Source organism: Melospiza georgiana, chromosome 5, assembly GCF_028018845.1.
Source record: "Melospiza georgiana isolate bMelGeo1 chromosome 5, bMelGeo1.pri, whole genome shotgun sequence".
NCBI lineage: Eukaryota > Metazoa > Chordata > Aves > Passeriformes > Passerellidae > Melospiza > Melospiza georgiana.
Genome location: NC_080434.1, coordinates 48,706,763 through 48,730,321, shown reverse-complemented (window position 1 = coordinate 48,730,321; position 23,559 = coordinate 48,706,763). Strand labels below are relative to the sequence as shown.

At 37.5% G+C, this 23,559-nt stretch overlaps 1 protein-coding gene across 1 annotated transcript in view; it reads right to left on the bottom strand.

Moving 5' to 3' along the window:
* Positions 1-23,559, bottom strand: part of CORIN (corin, serine peptidase) — a 115,914-nt gene that overhangs the window by 73,715 nt on the left and 18,640 nt on the right. Inside the window, exons 3-4 of the mRNA XM_058024979.1 lie at positions 18,903-19,355; positions 1,582-1,792 (exon numbers count right to left, since the gene is read on the bottom strand). Of these exons, the coding sequence (XP_057880962.1) occupies positions 1,582-1,792; positions 18,903-19,355 (664 nt within the window). The remainder of the gene's footprint in view (positions 1-1,581; positions 1,793-18,902; positions 19,356-23,559) is intronic.

The following is a 23,559-nucleotide window of genomic DNA, read 5'->3' as shown; positions in this document are numbered from 1 at the left end:
AAAAGAGGGGGAAGGGGGAAAAGGAAAAGTCCAAAAAAAACCCCTGACTCTTGAATCTCAAAGTATTTTGGTTGACTGAAAACCAGAGCAAAAACATGTCATCAGGAAAGAAATGGAAAAGAAACATACAAAATTTATCCTTCCACAATTTCACTTATTTGATTGGTTTAAGAGTTTTGCACTTTTGATACACACAACTCACTCTCAACAGGTTTGTGAAAGTCAAATTCCAAAGAAGGCAGAGTAAGTAAAGCAACAAAGAAATGGCCTATTCTGTTGCTGAACATTTAAATGCATCAATATATTATCTAAACCTTCTTATTTTGTTCAATAATTTTTAGAGAAAATAGGTAATGTAAGGCTATTTTTTATCAGATTTGTTAAGTAGAAAAATTGTATACTGAATTTGAGCAGAGGTGCTATAACTAATAATGCGCTCAATTAAATAGGGTTAATTTAAAATAGCTTTTGGTAGGCTAAAGATATGTACACCACAAAGATATGTACACTTTGCACTCAGCCAGTCTAAAGATCAGTCTAATTCCACTATTATCTGTGCTGCCTTTCCTCCCCACTAATCCTATCTGTGTAACCATCCTCTATCCTGGGTTAATTTTCTGTCACTTTAGTGAGCTTAATTAGCCAGTCCAGGAATCATTGTGATGCACTTCAGGCATATATTGCCTGGGGTGAGATAGTACCTTTTATTGGCAACTGAATTTTTGACCAGTTCTCACAAAACTTTCATAAGTATCCTACTCCTTCTAAACTGCAGAGCTGTCAACTTCCTGGGCTTGTTATGTTGTTTGAAACACATTGAAACACTCAATTGTCACATTCTCTTCCACTAAATTTCACAGTGGAGGAACTGGAAATAAAAAATGAAAACAAGGAGAAAGAAATCTATCCTCTCTCTTTCACCCTCCAGAAACATCAAAGATCGTGTATATATATTTAAAAAATATTCCTTTTCCCCTTTTTGTGTCATGTTTGATTTCAGCTCTGCTAAACGTACTGATCCTATTTCAAATCAAACTCAATTTAAAAGTGCATGCACATTATACTAATGTTATGAAATTATGTAAATGCAGAAAAACATACACTCATTAAACTTCCAGAATAGTTCGTCACCCTGAACATATCCTGCTAATTTAATACCAAAAATATATTTAAAATATTAACTTTGCTGAAGGAAATGACTGAACAAATTTATAGTTTAACAAACAGCCAGCCCAATCTATGACAACACTATACATATCCAAGGCATTATTGTTACAAAACATTCCATTCTGGCACAGCCAGATTGGAGAAATTAGGTAGAAGAACTCTGGACAGGCTTCTTTAGGAAAATAAGCCTGATTGCCCCAATACCACAATTTTAGTTTACACAGTGACAACATTTTTCTAAAAGAGCTCTATTACAGTTGGCTTATCATGGCAAAAATGTTGTCAATAGCTTTGACAGACAGGAATTTTGCAGTGAAGTCATAGGCTTAGTTTGGATCTCCCCTTGTCTGATTAGACAGAGAGTATTTTACCGCGACTGGCTCTAGCCAGTGATGGATTTTCATTCCCAAATACCTGTCATCACCATCACTGATGCATTCAGGAAGAGCGAGGCTGCAGCCGAACAGCATGATGTGCTGATAGCAGTTGAGACGATTGAGGTAACTGAAGAACTTCAGGAACTTTTCCATTTCAATGCTCTTGACAATGGAGAGAACTGAAGTGACAGTGGTGTAGTTATATGGCAGCATTTGGCACTGGCTGTTGGTGATATTTCTGCAGGCACCTGTGATATCAAAACAGTATATTCAGAACAACAGTATGACCACTGAAGAGCATGTATTGAACTGAATAGTTTGTATATATAATATATAAACAATGCTGGTATCTCACAGGTAAGATTACATTCCATAATGCTATTATAATACAGTCAAAAAATAAGAAAAAAATACACCAGAGAAGCTTAGCTTAGAAAACCAAATAAGCTTTTAGCTATTTCTACAATCCTCTAACTTATTACAAAACTGGAATAGAAATAAAACAAAACAAATTTCTTTCTGACACAGCCTGGATACAATGAAATTCAATGGAAGCTGAGAATAGAAGTCACACAGAAAAAAAAATGGGTTCTGAAGCTGCTCTGCCTTTAGCATTAGCATAAAGTTTCTCTTTTCACTACCATTCTACTTTCACAAGTAGAAATTTTATCAAGTGAAATTTCATCAAAATTATTCATGGGATCATCAGGCATCTCCTGAGGCACAACTGCAAGACAGTCCCTGCCACAGCATGTGGCAAGAAGTAAAGTACTGACATTTTTTGCTGAGAACACATGCATGGACTGCTTCAGACCTTTTTAAAATTTATGCAGTCCTGACAGAGAAGGGCACAGTTCCTTGGAGCTATCTGATCCTTTTGTGGTACTCACTGGCTGGACAGCAGAGCAATGAATTCAAAATTCATTGATAAGAAGAAGGAATTTTGTGGCAATTATATAATTTTTAAAAGAAAGAAGATAATAAATCCAGGACCTGTCCTTGAAACAGAATGATCACACAGAGAAAAATATAAATAGTCTCTATCCATCATTTTTATAGGATCCTTTCATGTACTGTAAGGCTGCAATTATGGGGATTATAAACTAGTTTTGGCAATACCTACAGGAAGGTAAGAAGAGCAGTGAATGGGAATAACAGCATGTGAAAACACTGTTGATCAGAACAGCATGGTCCCTAGTTATATGGGTCATTTCTGACATTCATCTGAATTAAGAGTTTTCTGTTTATCACCAGCAATTGCCAAATGGATTGAACTGGTTAAAAAGTGCTTTTTTCTACTCCAACAATTGCAGTGCAAGCGTACAGTTTCATGTTCAGTCCTGCTGAAACTAATTTAAACCGCACATTTTCCCTTTCCCATTTTCCTCTTCAAATTGTTCCTACAGCCTGCATCTGCACAAAATACATTGAACTAGCAGGCTGAGCTGACTGGAAATAACCACGTACATTCTCTTCCAAAAGACAAAGTTCATCATAGCCCCCAAAAAAAGCAACTAGAACTGCAGCTAAGCTTAATCACTCTTTTTAGTTTTACAAAACTGAGCCATGCCTGTAGTGATCATAAGGCCATAGTTCTTCACCCAGAAGGGATTGCTGCTTCCAGATCTATGAGGCCATGTAATGAACCAGCTCTACACATCAGCCTGTCTGCCTTTTTTCTCTTCGCTTGCACCACAATGTCGTTTTTTGGTGGGCACAGGGTGAAAGGAGAGGAAGAGGAGAAAAACAACTATTTCACTTGGATCAAATAATTTGATTGACCGGCTTTTTGGCAAAAAAATATTTTTTTCCAAGAGAGGAGAAGGGGTGGGGCAGTGCAGTGACAGAAACTAGAGGTTAAGATCAGAACTGCAGAAAGACAAAACAAGAGCTTGTACAATGAAATCTTGTGGCTGGAGGGTGATGTGATATGTTTTAACCATTGCAGTAACCATCAAGGCCACAAGATCCTTGTAAACCATTACCATTTATTGGCTAAATTTTCCTTTGACAGAAATGCTAATAGTACTTCATTCTATATCAGGTGTTGTAATAAAAACTATCCATTTCTTCAGACCTTGTTTTTCTTGTAGTGTTAAAATTTTTGAGTATGACACTCCTAATGATTTGATTTTAGTAGTCTACTACCATAGAATTAGTTTCTTAAATTTCTTGAGATCTGTTATCCTGAACTTAAGTGTATTTTTCCAAGGGTCCAAAGAGTACCCAAATAGTGCTCTTCCTACCAGTTGAAATGGCGGGGATTTCCTCCAGAATTTATTTTATTTACAATTAAAATAAAATTTAGATACAATTTCTCTCACTTTACTCAATTTCTCTGGGTTTTGCTTCCTCTTACACAGTTTAGTGCAAAATCTGCCTGTTTTTCTCAGCTTTCTCAGTACCAAGTGTAGGTGGCAATGGGGGTTCACAGGCTGGACTCTGTGGCCAGAGACCAGAGCTGCCCCATGGCAGCTGGCACCCAGCAGGTGACCACAGGACACAGCTGTGAGGGAAGCACTGCTGGGAGAGCCAAATTCTGCACTGGGACTGAGTGAGGAAAATGGAAGTGTGAGAAAGAATCCTGTAACACTGAGCTGAGGGAAGAAAGGGGAAAGGCTCTTCAGGCACCACAGCAGGAATTTCCTCTGCAGCCCATGGAAGGGAGCTGGGATGGAGCAGTTTTCCACTCTGCAGCTTGTGGAGGGCTCTGTGCCAGAGCAGGTGGCCATGCCCTGAAGGAACTGCAGCCTGTGAAGAAGGCTTATCCTGAGGAACTGCAACCCATCCAGAGGGCCCACACCAGATCTGCTCTGGAAGGACTGCAGACCATGAGGAGATCCAGCAGTGAAGCAGGGAAAACTGTGAGGAGGAAGAAGCAGCAGAGTGGAAGTCTTATGAACTGATCACAACCCCATTCCTCATCCTCCTGTGCCACTCACAGCAGGCAGGAGGTAGAGGAGTTGGAAATGAAGGAGTGAAACAAAGCCTGTGAAAGAAGGGCAGGATGAGGGAAAGTGTTTTAGTTCTTATATTTTTTTCTCACTATTCAGTTCCGGTTTTAATTGGCAGTCTTTCAAATAATTTTCCTGGGTCTGTTTTGCACCTGACAGCAATCCATAAGTGATCTCTCTGCTTTTCACTCAACCTAAGATATTTTTCATCTTGTTTCCTGCCTCCCACTGTCCTGTGGAGGGGACAGAGTGAGAGAGAAACGGGGTGGATATCTGGCAGCCCATAAAGAGAAATCCACCACAGCCTAATAGAAAATGTCCTTTCTTTCCAAATTCAAGTAGCATGAACATATAATTGAGAACACTTTTTGAGAGACAACTGAGAACTGAAACAATTCTACAAAGTTAGTTTCAATTCATGCATTGCTGTATTGTCTCTTTAAATACCTAGCTGGCCTAGATCCCACTTTGCCATGTCATATTTGGATAATTTTTAGGTGCTTCTCACTGCATGGAGGTGACCATGGCAGGGAAGATAAACTCCATGCCAACCAAGCATAACTTAAATAGAGACCTCAGAGTCATGTGGAAAAAATTCAGTGATGTGGGGAGAGAAGGGGAAATTATAGGTCACCTTTCTGTATGGAAGGCTAGACAGAAGCAAGGACAGGGACACATCAAAGATGGAGTAACAGATTTAGGTCATTTGGATAATTCCCACTACAGGTTAAAGTTCTCATGAGTCTCAGTGTCAGGCTATATTGACTATATAAGAATATAAATCAAAGGAAAACTTTACATGGACAGAAAACCAAAATTAAACTGTGGAAGGAAATAGCTTAAAAAAATCTAGATTTCAATTTTTTTCAAGCCTGATCAACATCTCTGTATCATTTTTACTATTTCCTCCAGTCTAAAACTCTCAATCCCTCTAACAAGCACTCTGTTGGTTAATCTGCAGCTGTTGGTGTCAGGACGTGGTTTGAGTCATGGTTAAAAGTCAATAAGGAAACATCACAGAGAGTTTTGCCATCCTACTCAAAATATACCAGTCAATGTAAGTCAGTCATAATTTTCTTTATACTTTCAGTTTGGATCCAGTTCACTTGGCTTTGTTTTTAAATCATATAGTTAAAGGTCCTTCTTTTGTTTTTTGTTTTTTTTTTTAATTTTTTTTCTGCTTTCCTTTAATATTTCCCCTTCAAGACTCCTAAAAATGCTTATCCTTTAGCCATCTGTCCTGAATTTGCCATCATAAACAGTGAGATAATGAAAGCATTTCATTTCTCTGACAATTTCAGCTCCTGAATTATTCTTCCCATCTATTGTAGACCCCTGCAGTCTCCCCCCCACCCGAGTCTCTCTTATTCTGGACACAATGGAAATTACTGTTTATAGAACATAACCTCCTGTGTGATTATATTTCCTTTTGTGTTTTATCTTTACCTTCTCTTCACTTTCTGTATTGTAATATCAGCTTCATCCTATAATTTCTACAACCTTGTATTGTTAATGCAGCTCTTATTTTCAGATAGACCTTTTATATCCCTATTTGTATACTTTCTCCTCCACCCAAGATCTCAGAAATGATCTAACAATTATGACATATAACAAGTGCATATTACCTTTTCAATCATGACTGCAATTTACTCTTCAACACATCCCACGTTGCTTGTGATGCTTTGTTATTTTCTGCTACTTGGATTTCATCCAACTTTTCTGCACTTAATGGTTTATGGTCTAGGTAAGATTTTTGAAAATTATTTACACAAGAATTTTAAAAACACTTACAAGGGTGTAAGCTATTTAGATACATATAATTTCAGCCTATTTCAATCTATAGTGACTGGGGTGCATTTTTTGGACCAATGTCTTTGTTCTAAAGAACCAATACACTTCTATGTCCCTTGAGCCTCTGTTTCTTTTTTTTTCCCTCATGGAATGCAGAAACACTTAGAACACAAATACTGCAAATGTACCTTTATCTAAATAACAAATTAAACACTTGTTTTCATCAGACTGCCTTGTCATCCTACCAAAATTCAGTCTATCTAAATGAATCACACGTGTTTTACATGCAGTTAAAATTGCAGATACTAACGAAAGCATTACAAAGACTGTTCCTAACTTTATTTTCCTATACATTTTGAATCACTAACTGAATATTTGAGACTGCCATACCAAGATCTAACATCTTTCATTGTATTTCCAAAATGAGACATGTAGCTCTGAAAGGAATCTATCTCATTAGAAGTGCACTATTTTAGTAAGCATTACTTGGATGCCTCGAATCAGAAGGGAGACATTTGTGAAAAGTTGCAGAACCTCTCTGTCAGACCATGGGTAATTAAGGGAATTCTTAAGTTTAGCACTGTTCTCAAGATTGTGATGGAATAAACTGCTTAAAACTCTTTAGATCCTCACATCTAGGGATAAAAGTTAGCCATAGACTATATGGACAATTTTTTTCATAATTTCAGAGCACCAGCAGACCCTATTCAAATCAACAGGGAAGGTACATGCCAAATGACTTTTTAAAAGCTATACTTCAGCTTATTTTGAATTTTAATCTTGAGGCTAGACAGCTTCTCTACTTAGAGCATCTTTTAAGCATGTGCTGAAGTGCTGTCTGAATAGGAATGAAGTTAGCATATGCTCAAGTGTTGTTCTAAATAGTTGCCTTCCCTTTTTAAAGATGTCACTCTCTTGACATCTGTAGCTCCTTGAGATTTAATGTGAAACAAGACACACTGTCGCCATAACACTAGAAAAATAAAAATTTGCTAAAGAGACATCTGTAAATGAAGAAGGTTCCAAATTCTTCATGACAAGGAAAGTGGAGTGAAAGAAATTGAAGTAAACACAATGAATGAAGAAGAGCTGAACCCCTCATCTGTGGCTCCTGCTAGGATTCTCTTCAATTGCACATAGTCCTTCTGTATTTATTCCGGTACATTTGCACAAAATCAAAACAGTATTTTAAAATTCCACTCATACTGAGGCTTAAAAAGAAACATCATGTACAAAATACATGCCAACTGCTCTGATTAGTTCAAAACTTCTTCTACAATAATAGACACGATGCATTTCTGCAATTATATTAAGTAAGTATTGAATGATAATTTCATAGGAGTAATTTCAATAATGAAGTTCTAGTCAGTAAGAAGCTTATAAAATACAAATCACATTGTTCAAAAGCATTTATTTCTTAAGGTTTCCTTACTGATGTATATCAGGCAACATGTTTCATTATCTTACAACTAAAGCACAGGTCCTCTGAGAGAACTAAACAATTCCTTATTATATATTCACCTTCTAAAAATAGCATAAAAAGCTGTAGTTTCAAGATTAAAATTAATCTCTAATTTTTAAAGATGGCGACTTAGCGAAAAGTAAATTATTCAACAGCTATCTTTCTCTAAACTGATGCCAGCCACTACCACACAGTTATTTGCCAAAAGAAATCAAGAGACCAGTGTTTTCTTTGTTGCTGTTTCCTATTTATACCTGCTCTCTGTTAAAAAAATCCACTAAAACAGTAAGGGGATGCTTTATCACTACCTAAATTTGTAACATCCACACAGAACAACAAACCCACTGGTGACAGAATCACCATTCCATGATACTTCTTGTTTCCTTTGCAACTGACAAAGTATTTAGTTGTACCGTGGAAATACCTAAAAGCATCCATTAAGCATTGACAAAGTGAAGGAAAAGACAAATTAACTCCATACTCTGCTGTAAAAGCACAATATTATAAACAACTGTCAACAGCAAGGTCCCCATTTCTAATAGCCTCTCTTGACAAGAACAAAATTGTGGGGTTGACCAGTATTTCTCATTCAAGAGGGCTACCACAGCCAATTAACCTTTGGTAAATACTGTGTCTGTAGATAATACAAAAGGAGAAGTGTGTGCAAACAGCAATATCACCATTACCAAAATGTAAAAATACTGAAGGGATGGAAAACAATGTAAAAGAAGCCCCTATTCTAGCTGTGAAAAAAAAGCATTTCTCATTTACTAGAACAGAGATCCTCTACAGTGTACTGCAAAATGGAAACATGGATTATTAAGAAGCACTTACATAAAAGCACTAATAGCTTTTATTTTAAGTGATAATAAATGATATTATGCATAAATGATCCTTTGGGAAATTATCAGAAGCAATTTACACATGAAATGTGTAATGTCTTAGTCCCTAAAGAAAGGCTTAAGAGGAGTGCATTTATACAGCCTTATTATAGCACAAAGACATAATCTGAATATAAGCAGTAGTAAGTTGCTTACATTTACATGTGCGTAGATATTTGACAAACTCCTTTCTCCTGATGGCTCAATAACAGTGATGGTAGCCTAAAGATAGAAGCGAGGTACTTCTCGAGTAAGTCTCCAACAGAAGGTCATGACTTTTCTAAAGTCAACTGACACAACCAGAAAACCATTTCACAAGACAATTGAACTGATGCAATGGTACCATACTGCTTCCTTTCAACCATGTGTGCTTGCCATTTCCTTTGAAACAACTTCTGCGCCAAACCACCCAAGAGCTGACTTAGCCAGGGTTAGGGCTGAGTCACCTCACTGAGCAAACAAATGCCATAAAAGCATGCAGCACTGTATGGTTCAGAGCAAAGGGAATGGGGACACTTGGTCAGTATCACCAACTTTTAAACGAAGCCCGTCTGACTCATAATAGTTTATGTGGGGAAGAGGAAAACAAACCACAGAATAGCAAATCCCAGTCACGGATCTGAAACACAAGTCAGGCACCAGGAGTAGCTGAGAACTGGTCTGCATTTAATTTCATTCAGCTAATGAATTATACAATTTGAAAGGAATTAGAGATCGTCAACTCCCCCTTGTGCTCCACAAGGTACCAAAGGGAGAGGTGGTAAGGCTACTGACCACCTGCAGTAGAGAGAAAAACAATTCATTATTTCCCAGGTAGGGAGTAGATTACCCATGAGGGAAATACAACTCTTATTTTAGATCAGAGGTGAAGTGTTATCATAATTATTTTTTTAAAGCAATCTGTACCAGCTGCTTTAGAGTGGAACACCACACCCAGTCTGCCTCAGACACTTCTTGCACAGAGCAAGTCTTAAATTCTAACTCAGCTATTCTCTTGACCAAAGAATATTGCAAAAGGCTGGACACTTCATCAAGTCACTTCATTTTTAGGAGCCCCACTTCTGTCAGCAATTTACTTCCAGATGCTGCTCTTCTAGGCTGAAGCACATACTTTTTAATCCCTTGGGCAGGCACAGCTGAGAACAGATAAACTCAAAACCCAAGGCTGAGGCTGAATATTTACCCCCCTGCAAGCCTGTGTTCCAGATCTGGTATTTTGATTAGTCATCTCCTAATTACAGAATTCTTTAGTGAAATTTGAGACATATTTCTAAGAGCCTGCCATTAAACAAAAGGCACATATTGAAATTAATTTTACACTTAGATTTATCATTACAGGCTACTTTCCATGGTACATTAAGTTGGACAGGATTTTGCTATTCTTCTGAAATATGTGCATGACTTTACCCCTCTTGATAGGGCTTTTTTAAAAAAAGGGGGATAAAAATGGTAGCCTCCACTGGAACCAGGCAGGCATCCAGATGGTTTTGGTTGGGTTTTTTTGTGGGTTTTTCTAACAAACATGTTTTCAATAAGTGAAAATGAATGCTAGTTTGATTGACAACTTTTAATTATGTACCAATACTGTTATGTTCAAAACAAAACAAAAAAGCCCACAGTGCTTTTCTAAAAGACTTAAAATAGTTTAGGTTATGAATAGGTCAGCACAAAAATAAGCTGTGTCTGAGCTGTCCAGCTCTTTCTGGTTAATTACCTTTCTAGGATGGCCACTCTTCAGATCTATTTAATAAGAAATTAGGCGCCCTTTTTCCAAGTACATCTCACAGTGATAATTATACCAACCTCAGTTTCAGATAAAACTAACACAGCAAACCCCTCCCTGCAAAATCTGTCTAGAACCTAAGAGCACAATACAGCACCTCACACTTGAAAAGAAAGACACTGCAAGTACACACAAAATATGCTTTGCAACCTGCAGCTTCCCATGTGGAAATTCACTGGGGAGGATTTAGATCTGGGTACTGATCTTCAAAGCCCTGGAAAACTAAGACTGATCAGTCTAATAAATTAATTGTTTTCCCTATGGGAAATTCCCACAACTATGTTTTTCAGAGGAAAGTATGTGTTTGTTTTGTTATAGCATTGTCATTGTCTCTAAGATTGATTGTGTTAGCCAGAAATACTGCAGTCTAGATCTTCTCAATCTGATAGCCCATTTTGCAAATTATGTGTTGCAGGACATGAGATACAAGTTTCCTGCCCATTTCTTTATCCAACTGCTACTGACTCTCCTGTTTATAACACTGGAAGTTTCTTTTAAGCATTGCATTTTTTAAATATTCAGTGAAGGTCTAATTCCTTTTCTACCACTACAGTCAGAATGCTTCTGTTTGCAGATAACCCTACCTGGCTACATTAATGCAGTTATTCTTTAATGTTCCAGTTTTTGCTGTGTGAACAAAGAAGAATTCTGAAAAACTTTCTCAGCCTGAACAATTAGAGGTCAAAAACAACCCTATTTTTTAGTGTGCAAAAGGAAAATGTTTAAGAGCTTAACATGATTAAGTTTCTTCCAGCTTTATGTCAGTTCAGGTTGTATTTAAATCTTTGGAACAGGATGCCTGCAAGTTGCTTGTGCAAACTGAGATTTTTAAATCCTTGTATTTCAACTGCTTTTCGCAGAATGGAAAGTCTATTTTGTTCTTTCAAATAAATCCACTAATAAATATCAATAGCTTCCCTCAAAGCTCTCTCTTATAGCTCATTGTTTAATTGCCTGTTTCAGCTGGAGAGAAACGACAAATTTCCCCATGAAAATTAGGATTATCTTAAATATCAAAATGTTCATGTTCTACTTCCAATTTTTTTATACCCTAGAATCACAGAACTATTGGTAGAAAGAGTCCTTTGGAAGTATCCACCTAACTTTCTGCTCCAAGTGAGGTTGCTGCCAGCACACTGTCATCCCTGACTTTGAGTCTCGGAAACACCCAAGGAAAAGGATTCAATCAATCATAAAATCACATACTGCTACCAGATGTAAGGTGTACCTTTGGAAACAAAGTGATCAATCACAATATAGAACAGAAAAAATATATTAACATCATCTTTTTGTTGAAATAGCCATACAAATACCTTTTAAATGGTTTCATATAACCTGATGGGTCTGAAACAAAAGCCAGTGCCTGCAACTCTCAAACAATCATCTTCAGATATGCCTTGCTTCATTGTTACCATCCTTGAAAGTTTCACTAAGCATGTGAAGTCTTGCTTAGCCTCTTGGTCAATTCATGATTCAGTTTGACAACAAACATCTGTTTGACATGCAAACAACAAAGTATAAAAAGCCATGATGAATGCAAAACAGGCGTAAAGCTGAAAGTCTTCCATTCTTTCAAGTTTTAAAGGAACACACATCCACAACGCCAGAAGCACACGTCATTTAAACTCAAACAAAGCTGATTTTATTTCCAAAGCTGAGCAGAAGTGGGAATCTCTCACTCTAAATGAAACCACTGAAAGACCAAAGAGTAAAGATACATGGAACTTCAAGGAGGGTGTGTTAGTTATTCACAGAACTTACTGCAATATTAATCCTAACAAATATTTGAAGTCTATTAGATATCTTATATGGAACATTGCTTCATCAGACTGAATTTCAAGAGATGAACAACAAACAGAAGAATTGCATTAATGAGCCACAAATTTATTAAAGAGAATTGAAATCACAAGCTTAGCTAATGTATGACAATGTTAACAATATCATTACAATTTTCATACAAGCATCTGAAGTTTTGGGAAACTTGCAGTTACCTGACAACAGTAACACACCAGGTAATAAAAGCTAGCAAGCCTTTTTTCCCTTATAAGTATAAATGATAATGAAAAATTGTTCCATATATTAAATAATGGCTTTTAAGGATCCTTTGGATTTCAGCTAATATATTTCACACGTAAGAAACTTCAGTTTCCTTTTCAAGCTATGCTCATGTACTCATAAAAAACAACAATGGTAAAACTGATGAAAACCAGGTTCTTGATAATGAATTTTGTGGAAATCCACGTTTCTCTCAGCTTACTAATTTTGCCCTGTGAAATGCAAATACAATTTCAAATTTCTTCAAGGGAAGAAAATCAAATTTTGATTCTTTTGACTAGTGAAAAAAAATTTTAAATGAGAACTGTATTGCCAAATGTTAAGGCAGCTTTTTTCACTGTCTTTAATTTTGAGGGAAAATTTCGGTATAAGTGAGGTAATGAAACAGACTGTACTGCTGGAAGAGAAAACACTCTCAAGCATGGACTCAAGCACCAACAAAATTAATGGTTACCGTATTAGTCTAATCATGCTTGCATTTGCATGGCAAAGATACATTTGAGTGGCTAAATTCCTGCCCTTATAATTAGGACACTGCTTATGTTATTCTGTGCCAATGTGAAAAGCCAAAACCATTTCCCATTCAAGAGAAAATAATGTTTTAACAACATCTTGAATTCTTTTTTATTTTTGAGGACAAAAATACCCTAAAAATCTACCATGGGCCCAGTGCTGCTGTTACTCCTTACACAACTGAGTCTACTCCAACTGGTATGAGTAATTAAACAAAAATTGAGCTAAAAGACAAAATAGTTTATTAGATCATTGCTGGCAATATTGGGGATTAGGGAGACTCAAACTTTTGGACTGACTTGGGATGCAGTTACTGGATACCTTAGCTTCAGCAGGAAAAATGTCTTTAGTATGCGCAGCATAAGGTTGAGATACAGAGACATGGAATTTCTTGTTTCTGCCCTACTCATGACAAATTATGTCCAGCTATCCCCATCCTGGTTTTCATATTGCTTCTTCCTACCAAACAGAAAGGTGAGCTAGACCCTCTGTAGCAGCTCTGGGAGAACACAAAATTCTTTGTAGTAGAATTCTAATAGTGGTAGAAACCCAACTACATAGTAAGAAACACTGTGTAGTGACAAAGAGATTTATTTCATTTATAAATTGAACATAGTTGAGTGATAAAAGAATTAGGGTAACATCGAGGCTGAGTGGAGGACTGCAAAGATGCATTAGAAAGGTGAAAAGACCCAAGATTCCTTGGATGCAAGCAAGCAAACATAAATCCTGTGCTTTTTGAAACTCCTGCGCTTTCTGAAACTTTTGAGACAGGGACTCGCTTTTACGAGAACACTTTCCCACTTTATTCCTTAAAGCAATCGTTTAGGGCTCGGAGGGCGTTCACCCTCCTCCGCACTAGGGCAAGTGACCGTGTTTCGCTCGCCGGGAGCGCCCGCTGCCCCGATCCTGCCCCTCTCCAGCCCCGCTCCAGTCGCACTCCTGCCCCGTTCCAGGCCCTTCTCCAGCTCCGTTCCTGCCCCGCTCCTCTCCCACTCCTGCCCCGCTCCTCTCCCACTCCTGCCTCACTCCTGCCCCGCTCCAGGCCCGCTCCTGCCCGGCTCCGGCGGCGCGGGACTCGCGTTCGCGGCGCCCTCTGGCGGCGGCGGCGCGGGGCAGGAGCGCGGCCGGGCCCCAAGCGGCGGCCGGGCCGTGCTGAGGGGCGCGTCCGGCCCTCAGCGCCGCTCACCGCCGGCCGGGCCGCGGGGATGCCCCCATGGATGGGCATGGCTGAGGATCAAACTTGGCCCTGTTACTTTTCACGTTAGGATCTGGCCACCGGTATAGCTCTCCACTGAAACTGCTTCTGTGAAATGGCAGAGGTGCTACGAGACTGTCTGCTAGGGGGGATCTACGGGAGACTTGGCACAAAGAAAAAGCAGTATTAAATATACATATGCAAATACACCATATTTGAATGGAAGAAAAAAAATCAGACACTAATACTTCCTGTCCCAGTGTATATTGCATTCATCTACAAGATGTTTTTCTACGAAGAAGGTCGGCCCTCGCTCTCTCTACTTCTGTCTCCCCAGTCATCAGTGTTACAAAACAGGGAGTCATGCTTCATCTGAATCGAGTCTCCTGCTTTACTGCCTCAGTGCAGTCTGCTTTTATTTCAAAGAGAAAAAGTAGCAATAAATTGTATTAATATTTCCTTGGGAAACCTTTTTTTACTCTTTTTAATAGTTACTATTTAAAATGTGGTCTTTTTTCTTTTAAGCATTGATTGACAGATGAGTAGAATATTACTACATATACTTCTAAACTCTATGAATAAACACTACAGAACCTATTGATTCGCCTGACTCCCATCCTGATGGTTTTGCTATCAGAAAACTCTCCAGTGAGCCGTCCTCATGACTTGGGACCATGGTCCATGCCTCCAGAAAACATTTAGGTACGAAGTCACACAAACTCAAATACCTCAATAGGAAAAACATATTTCTTCACTTGCTTCCCAACAGAGAGGTAACACAGGATACATTTAACTCAGAAGCTGACCTTTGGTAGGGGTCACTATTATGTATTCAAGAAAAATTATAGTAATATTGGGCAAATATAAGGAACAATCACCTAGGACTATAACAACAACTTCTGGCAACATAAAATCTTGAACCTTCAGAAGTCAGAAGTTTCCAATGGGCTATTGTTTCTACGAGCCCCAACAGACCAACCCCTCACAAAGTTTCTCCAAGCATTTCCATACTTTCTGGTTTTCCCATCATCCCGTGGCAGTAAGTCCATGAGGTCTCTTTTTTTAGTTTACTGCCTGATAGGAAAAAAAAAGAAAAAAAGAAAAAAAAAAAAAGCAACTCATCATATAATGAAAAACACTTGAGTAACGGTTCTATTTCACCTAGACACTCAAAATGGTCTGACTATTCACCACAATGACTTACTAACAAGCCAGCTGTCTTCCAGAAGGAAACAGTGTCTTCCTTCTATTTAGTGCCTCCCCACAACTAAGTCTTTCCATGTCTCTACTGGTCTGATTGCCTGCTATTTGCCTTTTCCAATTCAACTGTTATCTTTCTTAAGTTACACAGAGTGGCAGGACTTTCTTTTTTGTTCTTGGTAGACTTCAGGATGAGGATTCTCATGGAGACAGAATGGTGACTGCAGCAAACCATCAGGTCCTCATTTTGGTGGCAACACTAGCTGAAAGTCCAGCATTGTATTTGATAGAGTTTGCATTGTTTCCCACCGTCCAGCATTCTTTCGTATCTACTGGCACAGTCATTTAAACATTTTATCAGCCACTGTTTCCACTATGAAACTTTTATGTGATTCCCAGCTATTCATTCTAGGGAGCTCAACTTGTAGTATCAGAAATGTTATAACTTGACTATTTTCTGTTTTCCCTGATCAGAAAACACTGTCTGTCTGTAAGATTCCACCAGCAACTTTCTTCACTCTGGAGCCTAGCCATTCATTTTTAGTTCTCCTTCTGTCTTCTAACAAATGCATAGTCTGTGACAAGAGGTCTGTAAGATTTCTTGGTGAAGACTCTTGTTAACAGCATTTTGAAAAGCCAAGTATGTTTTATTAGCTGGCATTTTCACTGTCGCCTTCGAAGAACTTTCTAATAAACTTGTGAGGCATTGTATCATTCATTCCTATTTACCCACTAATCCGTTCTTTGCTAGAATTTCTGCCAAAGTACTTCCTTCTTCTTTAAAGGCCTTCTTAAATCATTGATGTCATATGTGCCAAATTTAACTCCCCTCCAGTTAGTAACTCAGCAATGTCTTACTTATGTTAGTTTCAAGACTTTATTGAATACCATATGGTCACAATATTTATAATTTCTCTTATTAATGTCTTTTACTGAAGCTCTGGTCCACCAGTAAAGCAAATCCAGCACTAGGAATACCGACCAAAAACTTAACAGCCACATGAATGCCAGTCCAAACGTGTTCACAGAATTTTGTCTGGTTGGCATTGAATTGGCAGTCTCTATGTCATATGACATATCATTTATCTTTTATTGTACTGCAATAAAACGAGCATAAAGTCCAAGTTACACATGCTTACTAAATGAATAGAAATGCATTCACCTCTCCACATTTGAACCAGATGAAACTTGTACAGACAGATGATCTGCTGGTGTGCCCTGATGATGATGGAACATCAGTCTGACACACATTTAGAGGTTAATTTCCTTACAAGATACGCTTAAAAAACTCAAACCTCCGTTTCACATGGGTTCAAAAGTGATTATGTCAATTCATGGGAGGACAAACAAGCGCTCACCAGGACTCACTGCATATCACTGGAATCTGCTACCACATAGCGTTCAAGGGTCTCAGCAGGCCAGCCCTAGCTTATTCTTCTTCAGGCATGTGATAATGCTCACAGCTGGATTCAGACACTAAGAAAGAGAGAAATATTTGATCTACTACCACTAATCTGATGTGGTCTTTAATTTTTACCTGTCCCAAAAAAATAAAAAATTTTACTCCAACAGAATATTCCAGTTTCACTGCACCAAAATTCATTTATATCTCACTGTCCTCCACATCAGAATACTAAAGAACTTCCTGTGAACATCAGACCATGTCCTATGTTACCTTAGGGATCTCTCCATGAAGAAAGCTATTTGAAAAAAAAGATCAAAGAGACTAAAGATGAAGTATAAGGAGTTTATTTGCAAAGGCAAATTAAGAAAAAAAACAAGAAAGGAAGTGAGTAGAAGACAGTGCTAGAAAGCCCCTGCTTTCTAGTTGTCCATGCCTCGGAGAGCCATGGGAACACACACAGTTATTATGAGATCAAATTCTTCTGAATATTTATTTTTTTTAATCTACACACAGAATTAAGACAATGTCCCCATGAATACAGATAAGAAAAACACTTGAAAGTGCAATCAAAGAGTGCAAGGTTATTGTTTAGTAATGTACTATCTCTGGGTTTTGGTTTTTGTTATCGCAGTTTGGAATGGGATTGTTTTGTTGTTGTGTTGGGGTTTTTTTTAAGAAATCTGTAGTGTATCAAATTTGACTTTGAAACCTTTTGTCCTTTTCTCTTTACGCAGAAAATACTACGCCACAATAGAATTCCAAGTAGTCACGCCTGCTGAATATACACGTAGTCATACTGCTGTTGGAATGATCTGCACTTACCAGAATAGAACACATACTTGGAAAGTGCTAGAAGTGCCTCTCTGTATAATACCAAAAAGATTAGAAATTCAAACCTAAGGCTGTCCTGAGTCACTGTAGTGCTGTCCCTGCATTACCACTGTAGTAGGGGAAAATATCATGCGCCATACACATGTGCATATTACATATACATGTTATATGCATCTCAAAAGAGTTTATTCCAACATAGTAAGAAAAGACAAAAGAGCTTTACACTGTTTCATCTATATTTCCTGGATATATTTCAAACATGATTATGAAAATATTTGTAGTGTAGTACATTATGCTTTCTTGCTGTTCCTTGGCACAGTGATAATATGCTGAGTTGCCAAAAGAAGTAAATAAATTAACCGCTAATAGGATTCAAGTGTCCATTTATATACATTTATTCTGAGTTTGGGGCGCAGGGAGAGAAAAAGAGAAAAATCTACCTAAGAAAAATCACTTAGCAAATAGAACCTGCAAAAAGCCTGCACCATTCAGATGGCTTAGGAAGTCACTATAGTCTAGGGGAGAGAAAAAATACTGATAAATCATTGATTTACATTACATTTTCTCTATGACCTTATGAATAAGCTTTGCTCTGTGCTCTGGTAGGATTAAGAAAAAAGGAATGGTAAGCAGCTCCAGAGAAATGGATTCATTTCAATATGGTACCCTTTTGTTTCAGCAATTAGCAAAGCAGTATCAGGGAATTCTTCACTACCACGAACATGATGAATCAATAACATTTACTATGACATTAATAAAATGCACCTACCTTCATAGTAAAAAAAAAAAAAAAGTACTGATCCCAGTTAATTGTTGTTACTCTCTCTCAAAAATGCCAATGGAACTTCATTGCTACACAAAAACAACTGCTTCAAATTAGAGAAGAATTTATCCATTAAGACATAAAAAATTGTAACTGCAATTACATGCCAAGATCAAGTATGTACTTGCCACATGCATAGTTTTAAAGAAACAAAATATACAATCTATAGACTTAATAAGTGCACTAACTCATTTCTAGGCTTGGTAAGCCTGATTATCACCAATTGAAGAATGTATTTTAAGTTTTCATACTGAGAGAATTTACAGCATCTTCCTTAACAGGTTGAACAAATGTTCTGATAAGAAACCAGTTGATTGCAAGATGAAATGTACACAACAAAATTAATTATGGAAAGGGACACACGTTCCTTAGACCTCAAAGAAACACATAGGGGAACATGCCAATAGTATACTAAGTAGTTTTTTGGCCAGAACCATAGAGCCAAATAAAATATAAACTTACTTTTTTTCTGATCCATTTTTTGTGACACAGATGGACGGGTAGGACTTAATACTGGCAGAGTGGTCATCCTCTCAGTGTTGTTAAAAGAAGTCTCTGTAGACCACAACGTCGCTTCCACTGCAGTGGCAAAGAGCTGGGTGCTGTCTTCAGAGCCCTCTGCCAAAGCAGCTTCAGAGGCAGGTTGATGACTGAGCACTGTGGCTTGAGTTGGGGGATCAAAGGAATTTTCCTGGAAAGATTCTCTAAATATATTTGAGTTCTTGTTCATTTGGTCAACGTGGGATAAAGGCGTGGTGGTCCAAGAAGAGGGCTGAGTGCTGAGATCCACTGTGGGATCAGTCTCGGAACTATTTTCAACCATATTTGGCAAAAGATCAGGAGACATTTCAAAGTCACCATTAACTGTGAGGCCTTCACTTCCATTTGAATAAAAGCATGTTTTTTCTAACACTCCTGAAATAAAGGAAAAAACCACCAAATTACCATCACCTGGAAAAGTGTTACCAATTTGTTTTGGAAAGTTAACACTAACTAAATACTGATACAGATTTTAAAAGTATTTTAATATCAAAATGGAAATTAAAGACAAATTTAAGAATTCTATCTGGCAACAAAATGACAGGAGCACATAAAACATGGTTGCTGTAGGATAAATAGAGAAACAAATGCTTCCATGAGCTTAAACTATTTTAATCGTATTTATAGTATGTCACCAAATACTTACATGTTTAAAACTATGGAGTGAAATTTCAAGAAGCTTCAACATGCATTCATTCTATCATTATGTTAACAAGATGGACAATGCTATTTTTTACTCCTCTTAAACTGCATCATCTCTTGTTTTCATAGTACCACCATCTTCAGAAATCCAATTCAATGAAGCTTTATTTTCAACATATTCCATATTCAGTAATTTGTTAAATGGAAAGAGATACTGTTTTCTCTGTATAAGATTATGTATTTCAACCACCACTGCTAAATATGGGGCCCTGAGTTATTTGTCATTCCTCTCTGATACTGGATTTTAAATATACAGTTATTTTCTAAAATTCTGTCACTTGCTGGCTTTATTTTTCGATCATTGTTATATTATAGACAAAAATAGACTTTTCTTAGTTGCGTATGTTGAATAGTTGCAAGTAATTATAATTCACAAACAGTAAGTAGATCTATCCCACAAGCCCTGGGAATTTAAACTACATAGTAAGAAAACTGATCTTTAACCTAGTAATCCAAATAATAAAGAAGACATCTTTAACATGTGTAGAGCACATAACTTATTTATCTATAATAAAAGCAACAGATATTATCTCAAATTCTTTAACCAAACGTGTTACAGTCATATGTAATGCTAGAAGAGAAGCACCACTCTGTATTAAAATATAAGAAATTTTTGGTAAATAGTAAAAGTAATTTTTGCCACTGGCAGGTAAAACAGCTTAACAATCATAATAGACACAGTGCACCTAGACTTGGTCATAAAAAAATTTAAAGGAATCATCAAAACATAAAGTCTTCCAAATGTACCAAGTACCTGGTCAACAACTGATAATTTTAGTAACTGTTCTTCATATTCATTTGACTCTTCATTAGCTGCTTGGTGCAGATGAACCCCAAATGGGTTCATCTGCACCAAGGGGGGATGGCAGGGGGGTTGGAATTAGATGATCTTTCTATGGTTCCATGACTCCTAAGTCCACAGAACACTCAGGACCATCTCTCCCAGAGTTAATTTTCATTTTGGTTATTGCATTTACCAAAATGGCAGATTGCACCATCACCTCCCAGTTAGGCCTTGTTCACCCCCCACTGCCCGAGGCTCTGTACCCAGACAAACCAGCTCCAGGCACCACACAGAGCCCAACAGGGTGTCCTGAGCCCATTCCCATTACTGAATTCCTCTTCTCACTTCTCTGTGCACTCTGCTGCTAGAACAAATTAGTTCACTGGTCTGAAATTCAAGGACTGGGCAGGCAGAAATGCTTATTAATCACAGCTACAAGTAACTGAAAATGCCAGAAGAATCCAACTTAAATGCCTTTGGCTTGGAAAGCTTTATAGGTAAGGGAAAAAAGAGAACTGGAATAGCTGAGAAGGAGCATCATCAGCATATTCTTTTTTACTGAGCAACTTTTAACTATAGCAAATGCAAACAGCAAGAAAAACTGGTGAAATTTCTGAAATATAGTGAGTTTCAATTAAACAGTTACCACTTGAGATTTATCATATCATCATTTATCCAGGCTGGATTGTTTTGGCTCCAGTGTCACTAACTGTGAGTAAATCTTTATGTCTAACTTCTACTGGACAAACCCAGGGGAGCTTTATACATACATATATATATAAATGTTAGGGTTTCTGGTTTTCCACCAGCAGATGTTCATATGTCATTGGGGTTAGGAGGAATTTACTGTGTGTACTTTAGAGAAACAACTAAAAATCTCCCACCAGCAAATGATTTAAGCAGCACTTTTTTTTTGTTTGAGTCCTCTAGTAAAATCAAAGAGTAAGTGCATTTTCACAAATAGGGACTAGTATTAATATGATTTGCTAAAGTCTAAGGAAGAGTGAGTCTCAGAAATTGTGGTCACTAAAATGTGGCTTTATCAGGTATTTGTGTTCAAACAAAGCACTGAATCTCTAGAATTCAGAAGCCTACTTTGTTTCAAGTTTCAAAATTTATCAGGTTTTTTTGCAGCTTTCAAAAAGTTAAAATAAGCTTTTTGAACTCCTGTGGGAAAGTGCATAGTATTTTTCCATAATTCAAGAATAGCTTAAGGTATTTTTTCACATTCTCTCTCCTCCTCCTCCCTAGATTCGTCTCTTCTCTTCCACTCAGCATAAAAATAGAAAAAGGCTGTAAAACATTGGTCCCAAAGAGTTATTAATAAATTTTAAATTAAAGTTAAAATGATTAGCTATTTATATATCACTCAGCAGAATAAGAAGCAATGCATTACAAGACAGGTAAACTCTTGAAAATTGTTTGAAAACCCCCTTTGATTTAATACCATGGTCAAATAAATACTGTGAAACAAAATATTGAGGCTACCCACTGGATTCTATCCTCTTCTCACTCAGACTTATTTAATTCTTTTTCTGGAACAACAAATAATAACTATGTCTATCAATGCCACGAGGTCATTTACTTCTTTCACTGAGATCCCCAAATGCTTGTTGGTTTTTTCCATCTATCATTCCAACAACTGCATTTTTTTGTTCTATTTTTAGTTTCCTAGTGATAACAACTCCTCTTAACAGGGGACCACACAACAAAGCTCTTCGACACAAAAGGACTTCCTAATTGTATCATCCCCACTGACAATGAGCAGTATTAAAATTATTTTTAACAAATTTTCCCTCCAAAATAACATCAGCCTGGCTCAGGTATGCCCTTGAGGAGGCAGGTGTAGGTCTCTGGCATTCCCCACTTGCTAGCTCCAGATGACAACTCTGTTTCCACTCAGTTTCTAAGTTTTAGGTCACCTTCCTCAGTCACCTCTTTCTTCTCCCACATTCTCCTCCTGTCCTGTCCTTTTACCAGTGCACCATAAAGACTTTGGGGACTTTATTCCAGGCTGCAGAATCCACTCCCTGAACTGGGCTCCCATTCACTTTAATTTTCATCCTTCCCCCTACCCTTCCCCTAAAAACACAATTGTATATTTTAAATCCTAAATTAAGCTTAGTGGATATGTTTTTATAGCATCTGTATTTAAATTTAAAGATACCTAAGAAAACAGAGTGATGCTTTAAAACAATTAGTTCTTTCTTAATCTCTTCAGTGAAGAGAAATTAATTACTCTCTATCAATGTTTGCTAACAGACATGCAGCACATACAGAGCATGCATTTTATTCATGTACACACAGGCACACTACACCGAACTATTCTTCAGACTTGGGTTCATACAGAGCTGTAGATGGTAAATCATAAGCCAGATAGTTAATTAATTGAGAAATAGATGTAACCATTTTCAATTTGTGTCTCCAGCTACAGCTGGGCATGTCCAGATGACAGAAACATTCATTGTGCTTGGTACAAAACAGAACTACTGGGACCAGACCCATTCATTTCAAAGCAACACTTTCCAGTAGTTTTAATGATCATTTCCATTTGCTGTTCACTTTGGGGGACTAATATTTTGCTTAAATATGGACAGGTTTTAAAAAATTGACAGTTTACTTAAAAATGGACAGTTAAGAGATTTAAGAAATAGTCACACTGTTCAAGCTCATAAATTGAGATCCTGGCAGCATAAACTGTGGAAGATTTCTAGCTCTTCAGAGCAGGAAAGCTCCAAGAGACCAAGTCTTTAAAAGCTAATGAAATCGAGCAAAGCAGTCTAACAAAGTATGGGTAATTGATGAGGAAGTTGTAAAGGAAATAAAGCATTAGTTCACTAGTACAGCTGGCCAGCACATATGAACTGAGATTTTTGCTGCAGGGTCTGTACCCATGACTCTGCACTCTAGAGAAATGGGCACCTTACTGATACTATGAAGGTCCCATGGTATACCAAACTATTACATGTCAGTTAAGCTGCAGTAATCTATCTTTCTTTCTTTTCTTTCCTTCCTTCTTCCTTCCTCTCACTCCCCTCCAACCTCCCTCCCATCAAATAATTTCTATTAGCCACTCAACTATCAACTTATTTC